The sequence below is a fragment of the Agelaius tricolor genome, unplaced genomic scaffold (assembly GCF_023055355.1).
Source record: "Agelaius tricolor isolate 1412-34295 unplaced genomic scaffold, bAgeTri1.0.p SCAF_9, whole genome shotgun sequence".
Lineage (NCBI taxonomy): Eukaryota > Metazoa > Chordata > Aves > Passeriformes > Icteridae > Agelaius > Agelaius tricolor.
The window spans coordinates 30,275,272-30,298,084 of record NW_027269269.1 but is presented as its reverse complement, the minus strand read 5'-3'; the positions used below and the strand labels follow the sequence as shown (position 1 = coordinate 30,298,084).

General features: G+C 37.5%; 1 protein-coding gene and 2 long non-coding RNA genes across 6 annotated transcripts; 1 reads left to right on the top strand and 2 right to left on the bottom strand.

Moving 5' to 3' along the window:
* Positions 1 to 10,056: 10,056 nt before the first annotated feature.
* TRAT1 (T cell receptor associated transmembrane adaptor 1) lies at positions 10,057 to 22,512 on the top strand. Of its 4 annotated transcripts, XM_071433467.1 has the most exons (9): positions 10,057 to 10,171; positions 13,430 to 13,566; positions 14,033 to 14,074; positions 14,262 to 14,382; positions 15,490 to 15,600; positions 17,142 to 17,178; positions 18,460 to 18,521; positions 19,839 to 19,897; positions 21,032 to 22,512. In XM_071433467.1, the coding sequence occupies exons 5-9, from the start codon at positions 15,498 to 15,500 to the stop codon at positions 21,314 to 21,316; spliced, it is 546 nt and encodes a 181-aa protein (XP_071289568.1). In that variant the 5' UTR covers positions 10,057 to 10,171; positions 13,430 to 13,566; positions 14,033 to 14,074; positions 14,262 to 14,382; positions 15,490 to 15,497; the 3' UTR covers positions 21,317 to 22,512. The 4 variants fall into 4 exon arrangements, with proteins under 4 accessions (XP_071289568.1, XP_071289569.1, XP_071289571.1 ...); XM_071433468.1 differs by lacking the exons at positions 14,033 to 14,074; positions 14,262 to 14,382; XM_071433470.1 differs by lacking the exons at positions 13,430 to 13,566; positions 14,033 to 14,074; positions 14,262 to 14,382 and having other exon boundaries at positions 10,067 to 10,171.
* On the bottom strand, positions 11,433 to 14,874 carry LOC139592982 (uncharacterized). The gene is made up of 3 exons (XR_011680159.1): positions 14,848 to 14,874; positions 13,178 to 13,444; positions 11,433 to 11,473 (listed from the first exon to the last, which is right to left on the bottom strand). It is a non-coding gene; the product is annotated as an uncharacterized lncRNA (long non-coding RNA).
* On the bottom strand, positions 14,869 to 18,974 carry LOC139592983 (uncharacterized). Its single transcript, XR_011680160.1, has 3 exons — positions 18,923 to 18,974; positions 16,632 to 16,790; positions 14,869 to 14,924 (listed from the first exon to the last, which is right to left on the bottom strand). It is a non-coding gene; the product is annotated as an uncharacterized lncRNA (long non-coding RNA).
* Positions 22,513 to 22,813: the final 301 nt, after the last annotated feature.

Sequence of the window (22,813 nt, the reverse complement as noted above, 5' to 3'; positions counted from 1 at the left end):
GATTGAGTCTTTAAATCTCTGGCACTGAAGGTGACCCGCAGCAATTAACTCCTCCTCAGCTGCTCCCTTTTTAAACCCAGAAAAGACCCTGGGATTATTTGTTTGGTTTGTTTTGTTTGGTTGTTTTTTTGGTTGTTGGTTTTTGTTTGTTTGTTTGTTATTCTCTTTTGCCTTTGTTTAGAACCTGCTCTGTGTCCTTGGCAGGAGGCACAGTACTTCCTTAGAGTAGGTGAGGGGAAGAAGGATGTAGTGGCAAGATTCAACACTCCCTCAGACTTTTTTCACATAAATGGATAAGGTTGATATCTCCATCACCTATTGCCCTGGACCTGGCACAGTCCTTATGTAAGGGCTCAGTTTTGGTCTTGCAGCAGGGCTCCCAAAGATTTCCAGAGGGTGCTGTCCAAGAACTCCACCACAGAGCTTAGCACCATCATCTGAGGCTCAATACCTCTGGCTACTTTAATGAAGTGTGGCTCACATCATGGGGCCTTTGCTATCTATCCTTTATTGAAATCATTAGAGTTCTGCTCTGTGTTTTCCACCTATATATTTTTCTTTATTTTTTACCTCTTCCTCATCTTGAATCTTGCCCTTCTTTTCCCTGCAGTATTGCCCAGTTGTTCTTTCCAGTAAGACATGTGATGCAATTCAACCTTTGATGTAACAGTCATTGTTAAACTCAAGTATCCAGAACCTCAGGAATTTCCTGGGAGCAAAGGAATTCAGCTTCAAAATGTGCTGCTGAAAAGCATGCACAGAGACTTTGGAACTTGCTGTCTCAGTCTGCATTTTCATTATTTCTGTGCTAGAATATTTTCCTTGAGAAAGCACTGAATATGGCATGAAGATAAATACAGCTTTGGCACTCAGTGCACTCTGCTTTTTCATTTGTTATTTCAATGAAGCAACACAAACCCCAGTATTTTTTTCCGAACAGAAGCCACGTATCTGATAGCCCAAAAAATCCTTTTCTGCACCTTAAACACCTCTCTCAGAAATGCCACCCTGCTGTGGTAAACTGAATTATGTATCTTGACCTGATGTTTACTGAACATGTAAATTGGTTTGTTTTTGCTCCATGCTCTGTGCTTTCTAGATAAGACACACTTTGAACAGAGAAGGGAAGAGGAAATGGTAACAAAGAGTATGAGAATTTACTGGCACTGGGAAGCTTCTAGCTCCTACTGAGGGCATGGGACAGGTTCTGAAAGGTAGAAAGATGAGTACAGAGCTGAGAACAGAGCTGACCTGAAAGAAAGGAGCTTGACAAGCTCTCCAAATTAACACAGATGTCTGCTGGTAGGATCTGATGCTCTGGCTGCTCAGCTTATCATCATAAGAAAGTCTTTGCACAGGACAGATGGATGTATTTACCATTTTAAAATCCTCTAATTAAATCTTAGATAGGGTTAAGCTAGCAGAAAAGTCATTATGCTTGCCAGAAATCACAGGCATTGGATATAAAGCAACACAGGTATTGATTCCACTCCAGGATAACAAATATCTTCATCTGAGCTGCAGCAAGGCAGCTGCCAATTAATCGGCAGCCTCGGTGTGCTGGTGAGGGAAGGGAAGGATATGGCTGATCTGTACAAAACAACCCTGAAGTGAGATAGGATCTCTTTGACCACTCTAGAAACTAGTTGGCTCTAAGAAATGCCAGTTTCACAGGTGACACCTCACAACCTGGTCAGCATTCTCCAAGTTTAAAAGATTTGCTCGTAGTCCCCTCTGGCTTCTATTAGGAGACATCAGCGACAGGCTGCGAAAGGCTCATGCATGCAGTCAAGCCTCTGTTCTTTTCCCTGTTAAGGTTGTCAGGTCTCTCATCTGAGGTAAGACAACCTCAGACAACACAATTGTCTCCCATCACATGCTTCACTGTCATCAGAGCTTTCCTTTGGGAATCAGTGCAGGAGAGACACTCCAGCTCTGCTCTACAGCTAGGGAAGCAAGTCATGTCAGGAAAGACAGTGCTCAAAATGTACCCTTCCCATAGCAAACTGCCAGCTGTTCAGCCCAGGGGGAGTCCCTCACCCACCACAGGACCAGGATGCTCAAAGCAGCAGGTGTCCCAGCAGAAAAGCAGAGACATAAAAGAATGGTGCTCTAAGTACTGTCAGCCACACATTATCGAGATGCCTGATAGTACTCTGCTCCCTCCTTTGTCTCTCCAAAGCTGAAATTTAACCATTTAAATCATCTATATGACATCTTTAAAAACACTAGCATCAAAGTGAGAAGTACAGATAGTATTTCATAATTACTTTGTCAGGCTTTCTACGGCCACAGGGAAACATTGCTGAGTTGATACAATAAGTCATGTTATAAAACACAAGTCTGTTAGGAAGCATAGGAACTGCCTCACTCCAGGAATTTAGAAGTACTAGCACAATGCTCTTCCTGAAAACCTGCACACATTTATCTATAAATGCATTAAATCTTCAGATTTCTCTAGTGCTAAATTAGACATGAATTAATGCTCTCAGCAAATCATTGGAGACCTGAACTTGCAAATACAGTGATGCTCAAAGGAAATGCAGAGCCAAGACTCTGCATATATACCATAGATCAGTTTGCAAAGAGAAAAAATTTACCCCAGTGTGTGAAGGAAACTATAATTACCTGCACTCAGCAGAAGCCAATCTGCATTCCTCACTGGGTATTACCCTTCCATCATGGCTGTGAACAACCTCACAGAGCTGCTGCTGGGTGAGGTGTGCATTCTAATTCAAGGTTGGGTGAATGATCATGCTCTGTATGGTGCACAGTATTTATTGGTTTCACTTTATGAAGAGTTTTGAAGTTTACGTTTCAAAGACAGACAGTCCTGTAATAATACCAGGTTTTTAAAAGCACCTCAGTACAGATTCTTTTTGGTTTGGCTTGTCTCTGGATTTCATTGCCTAAAATAAGCAGGCACATTAAAATACAGAACTCCATTATATAATAGCAGGGAAAATAATTAGCTTCAAGTCACAGCATTAGCCTAAGAATCATGCACCCAATTATACATTTAACCAGTGACAGAGAAAACTTAGTGAAGTCTCAGAGCTTTTTCCTCCCAGTTGAAAAAAAGAGAAGCTATCAACAGGGTCTTTAAAAGAACCTCCTTAGCCTCCAGTTATGGAGAAAGAAACTCTGGGTTTTGATGCCAAAATTGCATGTTTGTTCAGCAGTTTTATGAGTGCAAACTTTTGATGTATACTGGAAGTTTACAATGGTTAAAAGAAAACCAGTCATGTACATATGGAGAAGAATCCAGCTTTTCTTTTCATGCCACAGTTTTGCTATTGGTACTGAACTGAGCACAACTCCAGCAAAACCAGTGCAAAGCACATCAGAACCTGACATCTCTGTGTGATCCAGTGACCCTCTGTGGACTGTCTGTCCCATGATGTAAAGTCATGATGTGCATGGTTTCAAACACAGAATAAAAGCATTCAGTAGGAGAAAGCTACAAACCAGAATAGTCAGCCATTACCACTTTTTTTTCCTCCCCAAGTAGCTGAAAAACCCAGCCTGTAACTGTTCATCTAAAATGGATGACTGTTTTCAAAACTGACAGAAAATAATTTACACTCCTCTCAATTTTAGTATGGTGCTCTAACTCCTAAAATTTTTTCACTTGAAGTAAAGGGCAGAGCAATGTTTGAAACTGATGCATTATCCAGGATGCTTGAGTCACAGCAAAGACGAAGAGTTTTAAGCATGCATTTATTTATGTACTGAGAAGAAAATAAAGCTCAGTGCACAAAGATCAAATACTAACACTAACACTATTCTCTTGCTTGTTTCCCTTTGCTTTCAAGCTTCAGGCATATTGGTACTTTTTTTGTTCCCTCACTGAGGTGTGGGTAAAGCATTTTATCCAACTCTTTTTTCCTCTCTATCCCCCTATAGTACTTAAAACGATGCTACCTCTTTATTAGGGAGGTGTAGGAAAGGCTGGAAAATGGCTTGATCTACCTGCCTCCTCTGCTGAGGGATTGCCATCAAGTTCCTGAGCTCTACAGAGAAGAACCTTCCTTTCCAGCAGCTGCAGAGCATGGCCTAAGGAGTATTCTATGAACCACATAGCTATGGCACAGTTTCTGATAAATGACAGCCTGTTGTCAAGATGGAAATGCCATTTATTTCTGTAGTGCTAACACAGAGGGACAGCACTGCTGGCTGCTTTGAAATCATTCAACTACCATCTCAGCTACAATGTCTTTGCTCCCCCTGGCCGTACCTGACATGAACAACTGAACCTACACACACATGTACATCAGTGGTGATGCAGAAGGATGAACATCTTATTTTGTGCATCAGTTACCTCAGTATCTGAACAGAAATCCCTAAATAGCAACCAAATCACACAATTGGCTATAACCTTTAAATATTAAGTAATTTTGTTCTTTAGATTATAAAAGAGAAAATCCACGCATGCACATATTTCATCACCCTGGATAGTGCTACAAACCAAACACTGACTAAGCAATCCAGTAAGAATTTGTTGGTGCCAACAACAGCACACAGAGCAACTCTTTCCTAGTCATGAACTATGAAACTGGGAGCTGCACACACACAATAAAGAAGACAGAATATACTCCTGAGGAGCACATTTAATAAAAGAGAAAAACGCCTTTCTTAACCAAACTCAAAAGAAGAGTTATGAAGGACAGAACATGAATAAAAAGAACTTTGTAGCCTAGATTATAAACGAAACAAAAATTGAAGTCACGTGATTATTTTGCTAGTTCAAGGTAGCGACAACAAACCTTGTTTAGAGCCTATCAGTGTTTTGGCAATGCCAGACTTTTGAAAGAATATGGCCTTGTTAACCCAGAAGCTTAGTGAAATGAGCCATGACATTTCTCTTGGGAAAATTCTCTTGGAAAATTTTGTCATAGAATCATGGAATGGTTTGGTTTGGAAGGAACATTAAAGATCATCTAGTTTCAAACCAAAGTCTTCCCTTTGCATCTGTAGCATTTGTGCATGACAGAGTAAGGTCACTCACAATACCTAAAGGGGTCCATGACTGCATTTTTCATCTTTCACACAGAAGCAGAAGTTCTGCCTATGCCCTGCCTCCTTCATACAGACACTTTAGTCCAAGACTCTCATGCTCAAAGAAAATTCCTGGAAGAGCACCTACTTTGGCCTTTGAGAAACGCCAAAATGTACATGCCAATGTAGGACAGTCACTTCCTAGGCTTTCAACATTTTGTGGGACAAGACAACCATTTTCTGTGCACCTGTGTTCTTATTTTCTGTAAATGCTAACAAGCGTCTGACAGTTTAAACTACAAGAGAAGCAGCACACGCTTTGCTGTGCCCCAATGTGCTGCTCAACAGGAAGTAGTAAGAAAACAATGTTTTAACAGCCGTGAATGTGGCAAGATGAGCACTTTGATCTGCTTACCAGAAACTTCTTTAAATAGAGATGCAACTACAACACTGTTAAGCTGAAAGGTTCAGTAGTTAGGTAATTCACTTCAAATTCATCACTCCAATGCATCACTGACCACTTTTTAAGGCTTAGCTTAGCTTCACTGTTTTTATTTCAAATCTTTCTCTTAACCTACACACACATTAATTAGATCTAAGCAGTCATTAAGCTGCACTGTGGAGATACCCTGGCTTACTGGTAAATATCTGCGATCACAGATTAAGTTGAGGCAGGCTCATACATTTTTTCATTTCCTTGTCACTGTTTCTGACTTCTCAGACATGTGCATGACCTGCACTTCCACTTCAGTGGTTCTCCTACTGCCCCTGTGTCGAGGGAAATAGTGTCCCCCTGGATAAAATTCAGGAAGTATTTCAGAGGAGATTTCAGAGAAATGTAGTGCAAGTGCTTTCACCTGCAATGCCATGGTAAAGTGAGGTGGGAGCATTCACATATACACCAGAGTCTGACTTCTAACAAGAGCCCTCAACAAAACAGCCTAGACTAGGTCTCCATCAGATTTTAAAGAGCTCTGGGTTTTTCTTGTGCTCAGAAGAACAGGCTAACATGAACCATGCTGTGATATTACAGGCTTCAAAAAGTGGTGAAAGAGACAGTATTCAAATGCAGAGACGGCATCCTGAGTTACAGGAACCTGCAATACCAGTCACTCAGTAGAGCACAGGACTTCTTTCGCCCAAAGTAAGGGCTATTTTCATTCCGAATTGTGGCTGGGAACACTTCACTCAAGGTAGAACAAGTTTAACCCATTGGAAACAGAGGACAAGCTTCTGACATTCTCTTAGTCATGATGAGAAAGTCCACTATGAAGGCTAAGCTGGTTAAGGACACACCACAGAGCAGGAGTCAGCTTAATCACTTCAGCAACGAGGACACATGAGGAGTCAGTTTCTCAGCTCAGGCCATAGCAAGGGACCTAGACTGTTCAGGGTGATTCTCCACGAGGTTTCAGGCCACATGTACAGTCTGAGTTTTCTACACTGGGTCCAACAGCCACATGGAGATGCCTGTGGTAGTCACAAGGAGCTTTTAAAAGAACAAGCTCAGTATTTTAGAGTTGCTATCTTGCTCACAAATTCTTCTTGCACTTTGGTCAAAGTTTATACAGTTGTAAGCTTGCTACCAAGCACAGAGTGGAGACTGCTGGCTTCCCAAGGATGTCTCCCATGAGAAATAGATGCAGGGCCAGGCCTTTGGCTGCCCAGGGGAAAGTATTTGCCCACCCTCTTGTATAAGTGTGTCAAGAGGGAACTAAAAAAAACCCCTAAAACCAGGTGAATGGATGATAGCACTTTAATAGGAAATTCATTCTTCTTGTGGCTATTGAAAGAAAAATCACTAGCGATTACAGCTCTCTCAGGATATAGTGTCTATCTATAGAACAGAAAATAAAATCTAGTGAAGTCAAGGGAAAAGCCACACTTTATCTCTGCAGGCTTTGAATGAAGTGGCATCTGTTCTATTTTCTCTCAGCTAAGTACACAGGGACTGCTCTGCTATCTCAAACGTGCAGCACAGAAAACCCCACCCAAAGCTGCACAAGTATGCAGTGTTAGATTTCAATGGAAATTTTTCAGTGCAGAGTTATCAAGATAAGAAATTTTCTTTTTATAGTCCTTGATAATAAGGTTTTGTAGCATTCAGAATAAAACTACCCAGTGGTTTCCACACAGGAAACCCATGATACTGCTTTTAATAGAAGCCACAATTGCAGGGGCAGTTAATGAGTTAGCATTCTGCTTAACACTGGTTTTAAGTAAAGCGGTGATTAAAGACAGGCTTGTCTACAATGCACAAAGGACCCTGATTAGTTTTTTTAATTTTATCATCAAGTACAAAATTCACTGTGAGAGATAGAAGAGCTCTTTGCAGCATTTGAAGCACACTTGTAAGGCCCGACTCTTTCTGGCAGCTATTTTAAACCAACCTCTCTCCTGTAGCACTGTTGCTCATTTGTGCTCACAGCGCAAGGAGCACCAGGTCTGCACCCGACATTGAAGCAGAATCACATGCTCAGCTTAAAAGAACAGTTCTATTTCTCCAATATGTTTGTGAGACTAGAACCAGAGCAGACTGCACTTCAGCATAGACCCAATTTAAAACATTTGTGCTGTAGTTACTTTGCCCAGAAAATTCTGAAATTTTATTATTAAAAATAGATTTCCATTTCAAACAGAAATATAACTTACATCTTGGAGATATACCTATTCTTTCAAGACTGCTACTACAAAGAGTGTCTCTTAGATTCTTTGCAAGGGGATTTCCAATACAACACTTAGCATAGAAAATGATATGATTTTTCAAATAAAGGTTGCAATTTGAGTAGTAATAGATAAAGTAGGCATTTGAGGCTTGATGGTGTTGTCAGTTGTGCAACTTATTTCACCTTCAGGAAGCCAGAATAAACATGCATTCTGCAGTTTTAGGAAAGCACAACTTACTGGCAACTTGCAAACATTACAAAATGTACTTTTGTGCTATTTGTTTGACTCCATTTCAGCACAGGCTCACTCCTTCATGTACATCTGTGCACATCAATATTTAATCATGCTCCGTTTACCTTCTCCAAGAACTTCAGTAGCAAGAGCTATTCCCAGCCAAGGCAGATGTCCACTTGAGACAGACTCTTTTCTTGAGATACCAGCATCATATGTTTACCAAAGATCACATAAGTAATTAAGCAGGCAGAGACACTTTCCCAGAATATGCACCCAGGAATTTAAGTCCCCAGCTTGGGGACTTAAAACAGAGGAGGAAATGCCTTTGTATGCAATAGATGGGGATGAAGTAGCATTGCCTTATGTCCTCTCTTTCTAAATATAGTCACGATTTGTCCTTGTCTCTCTTGTCCTGAATAACAGTGCTTTAAGCAGACTACTGGCTCTCTTAAAGTTTTTAACGTAGCACTGATACAAAGGAAAGGAAAAAAAAAATCTCATATTCCCAATGGATTTTACTGCCTGAAGCAAATATTTTCTTGCTGTCTAACAGAGCCTTCTGTCTCTTGCAGGTTGCACAAAATAGCATACCAAGTTCACATTTATTCCAAAAGACTTTTCTTTTGCAGCCATTCGAAGCTGATACAGTGCAGCAATGATTTGCTCTTGAACAGCAGATTTATTAACGCACCAGCAGGACTACAGACTCAGAAATCCCCTGCTGCATTCTCAGTGTTCACCTTTCCATTATGCTCCTAATTATCTCCAAAGGAATTTATTTCTTGTAAGCTTCTTGTTCAGGCTGATAAGCATTTTATTTGGAATCCTCTGCAGATCTCAGATTTACCCCACATGCTCCTAGCTGAGAAATGAAGCAACTGCCTTTGTTTTCACAATGTACATCTTCCACCCTCTCCAGCTCCTCTCTCAGTTCAGTATTCTTTGATAAGAATTGCCACCATCTTGAGTATTTTCAGATTAATTCCTCCTGCTCTATTCACTTCATTATGATAAAGCTCTGAGTAGTTAAGAGTCTATACCACCCTTAGACTTGAATGGGATATATATTAATCAAGACTAATCTGTTACTTCACGTTCAAATAAGATGCTAATCCAGTAAATTATTTCTAAATTATTTCTTTCTTGCATTGATCCAAGGCAGTTAATACAAAAATCATAATCCAAAGTAATAGCATCCCAAGTAAACACAGATTGTAGAGGACATTTTCTCACATTAGAGAAAGAACAGAGCTTTACATTGCTCCTTAGACTACACTGAGAGCTATTTCAGTTTATGTATTCCAAAAAGACTAGCATAGTCATGTGATTCACATTCATTTCATAAGAACCCCCTCCTACTTCTACATCATACTTTGTAGGAAATAAAACTGTTTGCTCTGAAGAAAAACCCCAAAACCCAAACTACACCTAAAAAATCAGAAGCTAACAGAAGGTTTCTAGGACAGTGCTCAGCATGCAAGTTTCCTCTGGAGAAAGTACTCTGATTCTGAGAATAAAATGGCTTTTCTACCTAAACACAGACACATTTCATTAAATTCTAAAGATAAATACACACAGTAAGCCACATATTGGTTTATCCTTTCTTTCTACAACTGTACTGGACTGTGGCCCCAGATTCAAAAACTCTAAAGAATGGAGGAATGACATTATGTTATTCTAACCTGACTTTCAAGAGCTGGCAGTGTTATAATTCCTTCATCATGCCTCTGAATCCTATTGTTGCTAAACTTTAAGCTCTCAGCAATGATTTTCTGCCTTGGTTTAGAAACTTCAAGAGAGGAAGAGTCACATAGTACTCCTAGGTAAAATAGTTCTGTAATTTACTTTAAGAAGTATCTAAATACTTTTGTTGAATTCAATATAACATTAAACCCAAGAAGACTTAGAGAGTGAATATGAATATTACAATAGTAGGTTTGTATCATATAAATGAAACTTATAGTCCTGTACATGTTCTTCTGAGGCAAGACAGATGGACAATAAATACAAGGGTACACATAAATACTTTAATTCTCTCTTGGAGGCAAACACTGAAGGAGAATGTGTGTTTGCTTGTAAAAGCTGAACCACATTTCCTGTTTGTAAGAAAGAAAGTGAAAAAAAAAGACTGGAGGGATTTGAGATTAACAGCAACTCTAAAGACAGGTTCATGCTGCCAGGTTCAAAACAAGAGTATCCAACTTCTGCCAACGTAACTTGATTTCCTGTTGGATAAAGGAGAGAGGAGTATTCCTAGAAGCAACAGGATCAGGTAATCCTTATCTTTTAAACTTGTAAGCATAGGAGCAGAAGAACCATGCTATGTAGATTCACAGTCTTCTAAAAAGGTGGCTCAGGGTGCTAAACCTTCATTAATTAAGGCATTGATTTTATTCTGAAAATACTGTGCTGTGGGCCTTCTTATTTTACAGTGTGCTGTTTCCCTTCTGACGTATGAAGCTGATATCTTATAAAGCAATTAATTGTGCACTAATTAATTGCAGTTTAAGGAATCTTTTTCAGAGAATTAATCCAGTATTAAATGCTCACACAGGTGGAAGCATTTTTAATGCTAATTTAACATTCATCAGTCTCTTAATGAGTTTCTTTTTCTAAGGGCCATTAGGACAAAATATTACTTATATCAATGTTTAATTGGAAGGGGGGAGGAAAGACAGCTTTATGTAATCGTTAACAAAATTGTAGACAAAAACAAGAGGAAAGAAAGGAAAGAAACCATTCTATTCTCCAGATTGCCACCATAAATCTGGTAGCAATTAATCTGCCTCTGTGGATAACACATTGATACCACAGATGGCATGTCCAGCTAGATGGTATCTATGTTCCTCATAGATACCTCACGTTCGTTTCAGTTCTTTTCAGTACAAAAACCTGGTAGAAGTAGCCTATCTCCCTGTTCCTCACGTTCTTTTCAGTACAAAAACCTGGTAGAAGTAGCCTGTCTCCCTGTTATTCCTTGTGATGGATTCTCTAAACAAAATATATTAGAGCAAGGAGGAACAAAACATAGCACTTCGGCTACCTAATCTTAAGTTGTTAATAGGACAAATATCCAACATGAATTGTTAAATCTGACTCCACTCCCTACAGGTAACTGAGTACAGGATTATATCTATTTCTTTGAGTTGCAATAAAAGGAAGAGCAGAAATTCACCCAGGAAAGATTGGAATGTTTTGGAGGCTTTTGTTTTTTTGGTTGCATTTTATTTTTGCTTCTTTTCCCTCACAGCGCTCCAGTGACAATATAATGAACCCTGTAAAGAGAAAATCTAAGAACAAATTACCAAAACTATTTATTCCCATGTTTCTGTTGGTGGAGAAAGTTGGCAATAGACTTTTAAAGAGAAAAAGCACAATTAACTATATATTTAGAAGGTCTTTTGTTTGTCTATATTTTGTGGTGTGAATTTAGTACATTCAGTTTAAAACACTGGAAAATATACTAAGAGGTGGTGAGTAACCCATCCCTGAAGTCAAAAAAGTAAAAACATTATCCAAATGAAGTAACTTACCTAAGAAAGATGTTCTGCTTGGATGCTACTCCAAGTTTAACCTGGTTTTCAAAGATAAATGGAAGAACAGCAGCATAAGAATGTGTCATTAATACTAGAGAGAGTCTGATATTAGTTAATCAAAACACTGTCATCTTTATAATTATTAAATATAACATTTCTCCACTCACACATCCCAAAGTTTACTAACAATATAACAAATATTGTTGTCCCTCTCATGAAACCTTGGGTATGTAATGAAAATCTTCCTTTCACAGAGGAGCATGTTACTTTAAAAGACTTCAATATTATTTCTTGTAACAAACTACCACCACCTTGAAGTTTTCCTATCACAGATAGACTGTCACAGAAAACCCTGATGGAATTTGAGCTTATAGTTTTAGAATCATAGTGCCCTATTCCCAAGCAGCCTAATTATTCCATATTACTTTTTTCAAAAGATACAAAACATTCTTTTTTTTTTAAAATATTCAATTTGATGGCTTGAATGAGAATGCCCCTGAATACAGTGTCACGGGTTCTTTGGACTAATTATATGTTACATAAAAAAAGATTATTATAATTTTGCTCCATTTGAGAATAGATGACTTGCATGAGAATTAAAATTAGAGAATAGAATAAAAGACAACATTTCAAAATGGAATATAATTAGTCTAATAGACTTGCTGTTTATTTCTCAGTCACCATCTACAGTCTCCTTATCTTATTTTTGTCTTTAGCACAACCAGTTTATTCTGAGAGGTTGCATCTGCTATTGTACATTTAGGGAGTGCAGTTACCCGTGGAGACAAATTGTTCTTCACACAGTTGGTCAGCTTTCCTTCTAATGCTGCTGTTGTCAAAGTAGTTAATATTGAAATAATGCAGTTATAAATGTAAGCAGCATATCAGAAACACCTATAAGAACAGGAATACATAGGAAAGATCTGGGAGTTGCATATCTGTAAAGCTAGGATATAAAATTGGATTTTCTCATATTTTAAATCTGGGTATATGATTAGCTTGAAACTAATGTTAGAATGGCGTGGAGCTCTCAGAAGAGCACCAGAACATCTCCGATCAAGGTGTTTACTATGGTTTTACGGGCTAAGTAAAAACTGCTGTTGTTTCTCCCATATAAGTAGTGTTGTCTGACAAACAAATAGCTAGTATTGCAAAAAGAAACAAAAACCAATATATATTGAAGTCACACATATGTTTGTATACATTCTACTGAAACATAAGCAGATGTTTAAGTTAGTGTTATGGAAAATAAACTTTAAAATAAACTAAGTAGTGTTCATCCAGGAAGAAATTTAAATGTTCTTTTCTTAATCTATCCACAACCAAGAAATTTCCTAAATCATGCTTAAGAACTATAGATTGTGAGATTTAAAACGTTGTTATGTTTTATGAGAAATCTAAGTTTCATATCTTTTTTTTTCCTAAAATGTTTTTTAAATTCTTGAGAAGTAGGATGGCTCAAATACTATAGAATTTAAACTTGAAAACTAAAAAGAAAAGAATTTTATCCATGCTTTACTATTTTCCAGATAATAATTTCAATTTAAATCAAAAACTGAAACAGAAAAATAATACTTGTCAACAAAAAGTGGGCCAGTTAAGGACTGGAAATAGTCAAATTGAAACTAAGAGTTTTCCTTCTACTCTGGAAACACCAGGCAAAAATTGGATTCCTGAATCAGAGAGATAAATTACAACATTCTACAAGAAGAAAAAGGAACAATGTTAGATCATGACTGTACCTTCGGTACCTGCTCACTCTTTTTGTTCTGATGAACCTCAGCGCTGTGGCTTGTGGAATGGGCTGCCCAGGGCGCTGGTGGAGTCCCTGTCCCTGAGGTGTTTCAGGAAAGAATGACCGTGGCACTGAGTGCCATGGTGCAGTTGGCAAGGTGTGGTTTAGTCACAGGCTGGACTCGATGATCTCAGAGGACTTTTCCAATATGGTTGATTCTGTGATTCTATCACATTTACATGTGCTTCCCTTCTCATAGGCCACAATACTGCTTCTGCTCCCTCGGAAAAGCGTTTGTAGGAAAAGAAATATGAAATGAACATCAGAAGAATGGAAACCAATCACATCAGAAAAGAAAAAAGACAGGAGAAGAATGAGAGGATTCTGATTATTTAGGTACAACAGTGAAACTTGAAATTTCTTGTCCTGGACAGACTTATTGTTTTGGACAGGTTGCATGGGATGCAATATTAAGTGACTAATTGCACAGTAACCAGGTTCCAAAGACTGATGATTCTTGATGCATCCTAATAAAATCTTCTCAGTGTAGGATCTCCCATTCTTTTAATTCCTTCCCTGAAAAATTGGAATGATGTACAGCTGCTCCATGGGGATGTTGTCTCTCCTCATAAATGTCTGTATCTCATTGCATAAAAGTGCCTTTCAACATAAAAAGGAGTATTGCAGTGATAAAGTACTCTCAAACACCTTTGGGAGAACTCAAGTAGTAGAAAGGAAGGGAAAGAGGATGTTTACTTTAAAAAGAAGAATAAATGGTCACTGAAAGTACCATGTGCAAAAAAAAGATAAAAGTCTGTCAGAAAATTACAGCTTATTTGCTTTGTGTTGTTCCTTTTAAAAGAGCGTTCTGATCAGGAAGGAAACCTGCATCCCAGAAGCCCAGGTAATTTGTGATTTTTTACTACCAGGGCTTATCTTCTCTTGTTTTGTCATTATAAGAACACCTGGGGGTTGGAGTACAACAAAACAAAAAGAGCTTTGGCAACACCAGCACAATGAGGGGGCAAAACCTGTAAGAAGGTTTTGAGCCAGAGCCCAGTCAGGCAAGGAACAAAGCTTTGTTTTCTCAGCAGGAGCAAATGCATTGCCACCCTCCCCTGGCCAGCAACATGGAAAAGTGCATTCCTGTACTCCTTTAACTTGGCTTTACTTAGGAAACAAACAAAATGTGGGCTTCCTGAGGGAATCCAGGTATGTCAAAAAACAACAAAGTGCACTAAGGATCAGTACTGTCCAATCCAGCCACTTGACTGCTCTGCTCCAGCTACACGTTTCTTTTTATGCACTATTAGAGGCCATTAGTTTTGGGCACCAGGCTTTATTTCAAATACTCCAAATCTCAGAGAACATGAAATATGCCTCTGGGGAAAGTTAAGAATAAAGCTGCAAGCTCCTTTCACTCATTTATTTGGCTCAGTGTTTCCTCTGTCACAGAAGGTTTTCGCAGGCCATTCGCAGCAATGCTGATAATTTTTGCCACTAGACAGCCACAAATAGGCTGGTTTGTGATGGAAAATTTGTATAAGCTAGCTTAATCAAATAATTAATTAAATGAAAAAACAGATTTTGCACAGGGGAGTTCTTTCCTGTCTTTCTTATTGCAAGGAGTGGCAAGTTTAGAGTAAAAGAAGACTTTGTTCAGATAAGTAGACCCACCTTTTACCAAGTGATTTTCCAGGAGCTTCCCTGGTTCCCAGCAGATGCTTATCCTTTACCATCACTTTCTCTGGTTTCTCAGGCAAGAAAATAAGAACAAGTAAAACAAGTAAGTGGTTTTAATAGCTGGAAAACAATGCAAGAAAACATAACCAAATTTTCACTTTTTTTCAGGGACTGTTAAAATGTTACAGTCTTAGCTAGTATTCTGAGACACATCCAGCAAATTTGTTTTGGCTAAATTCAGAACTACTTTCATGAACTCTAGAATTTAGCTAAGAATTTACTTAATTTACTGCAAATACTAACTTAAAGACAACTGCAAAAATAATTTCAAAGCTATCCAGTAAAATGACATTTTTCTTTATTAATTTCGGATTTTTACTGCATCTTACAGGCAAACCAATAGCTTAATCTTTGGCTGAATTCCTGTGAAACAGTACTTCTGCTAACAGTTTATTAAAGTTGCTTTCTTAATATTTAGCATCTGATTTTGATATTAATTATTTAGCTTGTATAGCAATAGCTGTCAGAGAGTAAACAACAAAATAGCAGCTTTGATTACAGAAACCAAAAACTAGCCAAGTACAAAGAGAATACGGTAATATTGTTAGACAAGACATATAGTAAATTTTCTTTCAGTTACAGGAATGGACTGCCATTTTTCTGTCTGGGGAGTTTTGGCCTTCCTGAGTTTGTCTCTACTTGTTTCAGTGACACTGAATATTGTACACTGTATGAAAAAGAAGCAAGGTAAGTAATGTCTTGGTAAGGCATCAAATTTCAATGTTTAAAGCCATCCCTGCTCAGAGCTATCAAGTCGACAAATTGATTCTTCTGAATCTTAAAGTTATATTTTGGCAGGAATGATTTTACTAGAGAAGATTTATCTTTTGAAAATTTTTAAGAGAGTCAGGTAAAATTACAGAACAATTGCTAACTGCCCAATCCACTGCTAAAAACAAGTACTCAAATCCATTCTCTGAAGGTAAATCAGCAAAACAGGAAGAATTTAGTTCTGACTAAGTTTTTATTTTTAAAATCTATTTTTAATACCTGCAGTTTCCTTTCCTAGGAAGTATACTTTTCCTATAACTGATTATTATGTATATTTCCATTTAAAATTTATTTTAAGTAGATGCATTGATAGAAAATACATTTGAGAAAATTTTCTCCTCCCCAAATTCCTCAATGCTCATTTGAATTTCAGATTTCATACAGATTTTATGCCTTATCAGTGTATTTTGGAAAAACATTCTAATTGCTTTTCATAATAGGATTCTAATGTATTTCTTAAACCAGTGTGTCTCTCATATGGCTGCAGTCATACTCTGGTTTTGGTTGAAATTAACTTTTACTTTTTGACAGATTGTGCCAGTGCAACCTGTCTTATGAATGTGATTCTATGTTTAGGAAGTTGTACAATTCTCACTATTCCCTTTACACAGGGAAAACTGCCCCTGTGCTGTACATGTAGGGGTGGGCAGGCAAACACTGGTGACTTCAACAAGGCTAAATACACCTGAGCATATAATCTACATAAACAGAGGGCCTGTGCTTATAAACTGAGCTCACTAAGTATTAGAGAGTCAGATATTCACAGGATATCAAGAGAGTTGCTGGAGTCTTTTGGGATGGGTGTCAGTTGAGCTTTTTGGTTTGTGTTTTAGGGCTACTAGGCAGATGTCTCTACGAGGAAGAATCACAATCATTTACGAAACTAACCTGACCAAGATTGAGGTCAGAGTGGCTGATGCTGCATTAATCATTGAGTTGGAGCTTACTGTGGTAAATTCTGGAGTCCTGGAGCAGAGCTTAGAAAGTCAGGCATTCCTGAATTATTCATCAGGCTCTAGCATGAAATCTCTATGTAGCCATTGCCTCTCTGCTTCAGTTTCTTCATCTATGTGGATCACAGGATCTCTTTTTCAGCCATACCAGAACTAGTGAAATAAATAAACCCATTACTTTGTAATATTAACACGATTCACCACCCCAGAGAAAATCTGTGAGAAAAAAATGAGGGCGAAGGAGAATGTGGAGGAAATAAAGAATTTATCACATGTGTTACAATATGTTTTTTGGGTACTGTAAACTAATGTAGACTTTGTAGACACAGCACAGGGCCATAGCAGAAACATTTTTTGTAATTGACAAAATATTTGAGAAAAGCAGAGATCCTGAGAGACAAAGCTTTCAAGTGTACTCTCTAAAACAAAACCAAAACCATGCCTGTGAGACTGAAGTGTTCTAAAATTATGTTTCATTTTCTCTTTTTTTTTTTTTTATTCCAGCTAAAATGCATAAAGACTATGAAGAGAACGATCCAAGGTAAGTTGTATAAAAAAGTTTTTTTCTGGCAAGGGTTAAATATGCAATAAATAATGACAGATGGCTTTGGAGGGATGGCATAGAGAAAAATTCAATATCTCATGCAGTCTGCCTGGAAATGTTGGTAGTGGAAAAAAAATTTCAAAAAACCTAGGGAAAAAATATTCACCTCTGAGATACATCCTCCAGTCATTTTATCAACAATGAAATAATTGCATGCTAATACTATTTTATCTGAAAGTGCAAGGTATTGAGATAAACCACCTTTACCTATCACTTATAGTCAATAATTCCATAATAATTTAAAAGAACTCTCAGCTCTCACAAAGCAGTGACAAAATATAGTCTGATAGTTAATACTTGTGGAGCGGTAATTTACATGTATTTACATTTCGTAAGCATATTTTACACATAGCATCCAAAAGCAATAAAAAAGTCTGTTTACAGCTGTAGGATATCTCATGATCTGTTACACAAATCTGTTTCAAGTTTCTCTCTCTTATGCCACACAGAAGAAAACCCCAAACCAAGCCCAACTTTAGAAAACAGAGATGCATAGTCTCATCTCAACCCAAATATAAAGGGCCCTTGAAATAAAAATACAAAAGCCTGCACCTGTTACCCAAACCCAATTCTCAGTTCCAAATTTTCTTGACATTAGAAAATCTATATTTGTCTTTCACTGCCTATTCAGATGAAAAATACCACTGAATGTGGTGTTAGAGGACAACTTCACCCCCTTTATGAGATGCAAATATAGGGGTGCAGTAAGTAACAAGTAACAATGAAACACAACATACAATCAAAAATGCAAAGCTGATGGTCTTCTCTGTTTGTGTTGACCGAAGTATTTTAGTTGAATCAAGAGGGGACCTTTTAAGAACATCGTCCCAAAAGACACATATGGTGCACATTTGTATTGCACAGTGGTCTCAGAGGACATGAATTGGGTTCCTTTCAGTGATCATCAATATTTCTTACCCTACCTCAAACTGTAGCTTAATAGTCTTGAGATTAGCTTTGTGCTTAATGAAGTTACAGGGAAGGAGAGTTCAATTCTGGGCTAGGTGACAAATCTCTCCTGAGAATACCCATACTGCCATTTCTGCCTCCTCTGATATTTTTGATCTTGTTTATAAGATAACAAACTATCTGCTATATATATATATATATACACATGCAATCTGCATATGTGCATAAAACATTTACTAAAATATAGTATTGGGGTGCTAAATAAAGCATTTTCTGTGAATTAAAAGTATTTTTTCATTCCCCTTGTAGCTATGATGGCTATCACACAGAAGATTATCCAGTTTATGGCAATCTCAATCAAGATATTTTAGGTAAGCTTCATTTTAGGGACATGTGTCTATTCAGTGGCTATAAAAATGTATGATTAAAAAATGACTGGTTGACATATTTTGCATTTCTCAAACGGCAAACTTGAGAATCTATGTATTTTCAACTATTGATATAATTGAAATTATTAAAAGATACTTGGGACAGAAATGCAAACCTTCATACTGCACTACTATTTATAAGAACACATCTCATGCTGAATTTTTTACAGTCCATATGTTCCTATTCAGTCAAGTATCTCAAAAAAAAAAGAGCTTGTCTAAATGTAAAGCTACTCTAACTGAAACAGCAGCTTGATCCATGCCTATTAAAGCAATCTAAATCACATATTACTCCCGGTCCAAGGTCAGTGCTCCCACAGAAGGAGGCAGAAACAAACACATACCAGCTCTCTGCTGTGGCTATCCACATATCACCAGCGACACTGACAAATGTGCTGAAGCCCAGCAGCTGAATGGTGGGCAGACAGCTTGGCTCTGCTTTACTGTGCTCAAGTTAACAATCCTTGGCAGAGACACACTAAAGGCTGTAACATCATGTAACTGCAGCGAGAGCTGGGTGTGCAGAGGGTTTCAAAGCCCTTATAGAGTTAAAGCTGTATTTAAGTAATGAGAACGACTTTTTTTGCAAGCCTTAATTGGAGCTAAGCAAAACTAAAGCACTTCAACTGCAGGGAAAAAAAAGGCCCAAACAAACCCAACTTTTTCATACACAGTTTGCATAAATTGAATCAAGTCAAGGCTCAAATGCAGTGACATTGTAAAAGTCTGAAAACTGTAAGGAAATAATCTGTTTTACTGGTGGCTAAAATGAGATATAACATGAGAAAATAAATAGAACTGAATTTAGAGAAAACTGAAGAAGACTAAGGAACAAAATTTAATCACCAGCTGCTACAACTCACAACCTCTTTCTCAGTCAAAGAAAAGGCTGCCTGTGCTGAAAAATTAATCAGTACGTGGCTACCTCTTAATTGCAAGAAGTCCTCCTACCACTCTAAAATGACACTCATATAAATAAATAATGAGAAACCTCTCCTTCATATGAACACAATTATTTCCATTTTCACAGTATGTGTCTGAATTTCTTAGCTATTTACCTCTCTATAATTAGAGGGAGGGAACTGTGTGTTATTTCAAAACAAACACAAACATCCTACCAAAGCAAACTGGGGGGAGTTTAGAGCATTAATTTAATGTAATGTTAGAGCATTCTCTAACACAGAAAATCTGTTGCTCTGATCATTTAAGACTCAGTAGTATGTCTTAATAAAAAGATTTTTCTACTTTGATAAATTACAGATGAATGTTGTTACGAGCAGATGAAGTCCCAGCCTCAAAGACCAGTTAACCAGCTACAGGTATCTTTAATTTTAGTTATAGATTTCTGAATTAGAGTAATATGGTCTGTCTCAGAGTTCCTTTATTTATCCTATAAGAGTATATAACAAAAATCTTCACACTCTCACAAAAATTACCATGCATTAGTATCTCAGTTCATCAAAGTATTTCAGTACAAACTTGACCCTCCATTCAATCTGAGTCATTAATAAGGAAGCATAATTATAGACAGTTCAGATCCATGCAATACAGCATAATAAAGCTCAGCCACAGGCATGAAGATCACGTGGAATTAAATTTGCATCCATGGCTAATGTAAAGAATTAATTTTATTTGGTTTAGTTATCAACCAAGTGAAAACACAAGCTGCATCACATGATACTCATGAGTTTGACTGGCTCTCTCCTGTCCAGTGCAAAATCTATATGCCTTAACCAGGGAAAGATTATTTTCTATTGATTTGTACTTTGTTGAGATACCTATCTGCCTAAAAGCATGAAAGCTTCAAATGAAATTTGCCTGTGATTGAAGCATTCCTAGCATCAATTTCCTGAGTTGATTGCCACGTATTTCATAGGGATGGATTTTCAGACTCTCTCACAGGGTATTTCCAGCAGGTAAAGAACAACTTTTTAAATCTAGACATTCCAATCTCAACAGTCATTGATGGTCTGGCTTGAAAAGCACAAAAATCAGGGGAAAGACACAAAAAACATATATTTTGCACTGGAAATGAGATCATATATATAGACAAGAATCATCCATCTTTCAATTTCTGCACAAACAAAGACTGTTAATAACAGGATTCCAGCTAAAAAATAAAAAAGTGAGAAGAAAACCAGATCAAATAATGTCTTGCATCCCAAAGAATCTGGATTTATTACATGAGCTTTCCTCTTTCCCACAGAGACTCTTTCTAGTGATACCTTGATGAATTTTTCCATTTTGCCACTATCAGTCATTTACCATTAGCTTATATTGATCTGTTTTCCATTCTCCCACAGTTTAATAATTTGTACTTTTAATGAGCTGTTTTACATCTAGTTTAGGCAAATTACAGGCAGGATTATGATTAGAGCGTAGACATAGTTGAAGATTTAGATATTAATTTAAAGCAAGGATAACTACTGAACGTAAAGTGAATTTTCTTTCAGGTGGAGTCTGCCAGTCAGATGTGTTATGCCTCACTTGATCACAGTGTCAAGGGAAAATGCAGAAAACCAAGGAGAAAGACAGATCCTTCATTAGAGGAAGACGAAGGAGAAAGATCATCTAACCCCATGGTGGCTTCCAAAGTTAGCATTTACCTCAACAGTGAGCAGCTGGCTGCCGAAAACACGGTGAAAGTAGAAGCCATTCATGATGATCCCATCAGATTAATGGGCTTGATTCATAATACAAAAGGGGAGAACCGAAAATGTAATGAACCAAATATGTAACCATAAAGTGAGATTTGCTTTTTCATTCTGGAGGACCAGAAAAAATATTCCAGAAAGCCGACATACTAAACAGTGGTATGAAATGGGCAAGTTAAGTGTTCCAAACTGTCTGCCAAACATATTTATAGACTAAGCAAGACATAGGTCCAGACTGCCACTCAGATGAATCTGCCCTTCTGTGCAGCACTTCTGCAGACAATTTGAAAGAGTTGCAGAAGCTGGTAGCACAGTGTTCACATGGTAGTGATTCCAGTAAGAATGGATCCTGTTTTAAACAATCATCAGCTTTCAAGCAGTCCTAAAAGACCCCCTTGTTGTCTATACAGCTTTAGCAGAGTACAACTATTCCATATTAACTTCAATACTTTTGAAATGAGATTGTGTTTCATACTTGCACACTTGGTGATTAGTTGTTTTACCAAATAAGAACTAATCTGCTGTTCCACCCTGTGAACTTTCTGACTGTGACTGGTCTATGGCAATGACTGGAGAATAATTTAACAGCTGATTTAAAGTAGTAATTGTACATTTCATGAGACTTAGCAGTATCTTTTTGTATCTTTAGTTTCCTCTAACAATCCTAGAATACATCTCAAATCTCAACTCCTCTACTAGTGTAATATTGTATACAGCTGAATTCAAGGATCCACAAAGATAATCACACCATCTGTAACAATAAAAATAGGAATTTTTGGGTCTTCCAATACCCATGTTATGTTTGCATTCCTATTGGGTTTTCCATTGCCATCCTTAACTATTTTACAAAAACAAGAGCTTTTTATTTCCCCAAACCCTTCACTTACTATATGCACATTTATTTGAAGATTAAACTCTTTAAATGGTAAGTTTTATAGAGTGGGTATCTGTTTTATATTATATTTTATATTCTGGGAGTCATTAAGTAGTTGCAGCAGGAAACAATAAAGCAAGTTGATGCAATGTGTCTGCCTCTAGGTGTCAAACACTTCTGCCTGCTCAAAAAACCAGGATATTGGAGCCTTTAAAATTCACAGATCAGTGCCAAGGAGCTTAAAACTCAGAAGAGCACAGAGCCCTAAAACTGTGTCAGGTCCTGAGAGGTAAACCTGGAAACAAAAGGCCCATAGTACAGAGAGCCAACACCTTCTAACAGTAGAAATGGATGGCCACATCAAGGGATGAGATACATTTATGGAAAAAAAAAACCAAAATCAAAACCAAAAAACAAACAAACAAACAAAACCCAACAAAAAGAAACAATGGTTAAATTCAATCTGTCATTTCAATCTGGTAACTAATTTAATGGAAATGAGGGACCCATTTCTCTCATTGAGTGTAACATAGGGTTCACTTCATGGGATTTAACTACATTTAGTTTCCTTTCTATTCTCGGTCTTCATTGTTTAGCCCAGCTATATGTTTATGCTAATTTTCATCAGCTGCTTTCCCTTGCAACATAGTTTGTTCAAAGAGCATTTTTGTAAATATTCTCCATATTTATCTATACACACTTCCTTT

Excerpts from the sequence above, each read along its gene's own strand:
- TRAT1 (XM_071433468.1), top strand. The coding sequence starts at position 15,498 with ATGGACTGCCATTTTTCTGTCTGGGGAGTTTTGGCCTTCCTGAGTTTG. Across the intron at positions 15,601-17,141 it reads CTGTATGAAAAAGAAGCAAG|CTAAAATGCATAAAGACTAT; the intron begins GTAAGTAATGTC and ends TTTTTATTCCAG. Across the intron at positions 19,898-21,031 it reads GACCAGTTAACCAGCTACAG|GTGGAGTCTGCCAGTCAGAT; the intron begins GTATCTTTAATT and ends ATTTTCTTTCAG.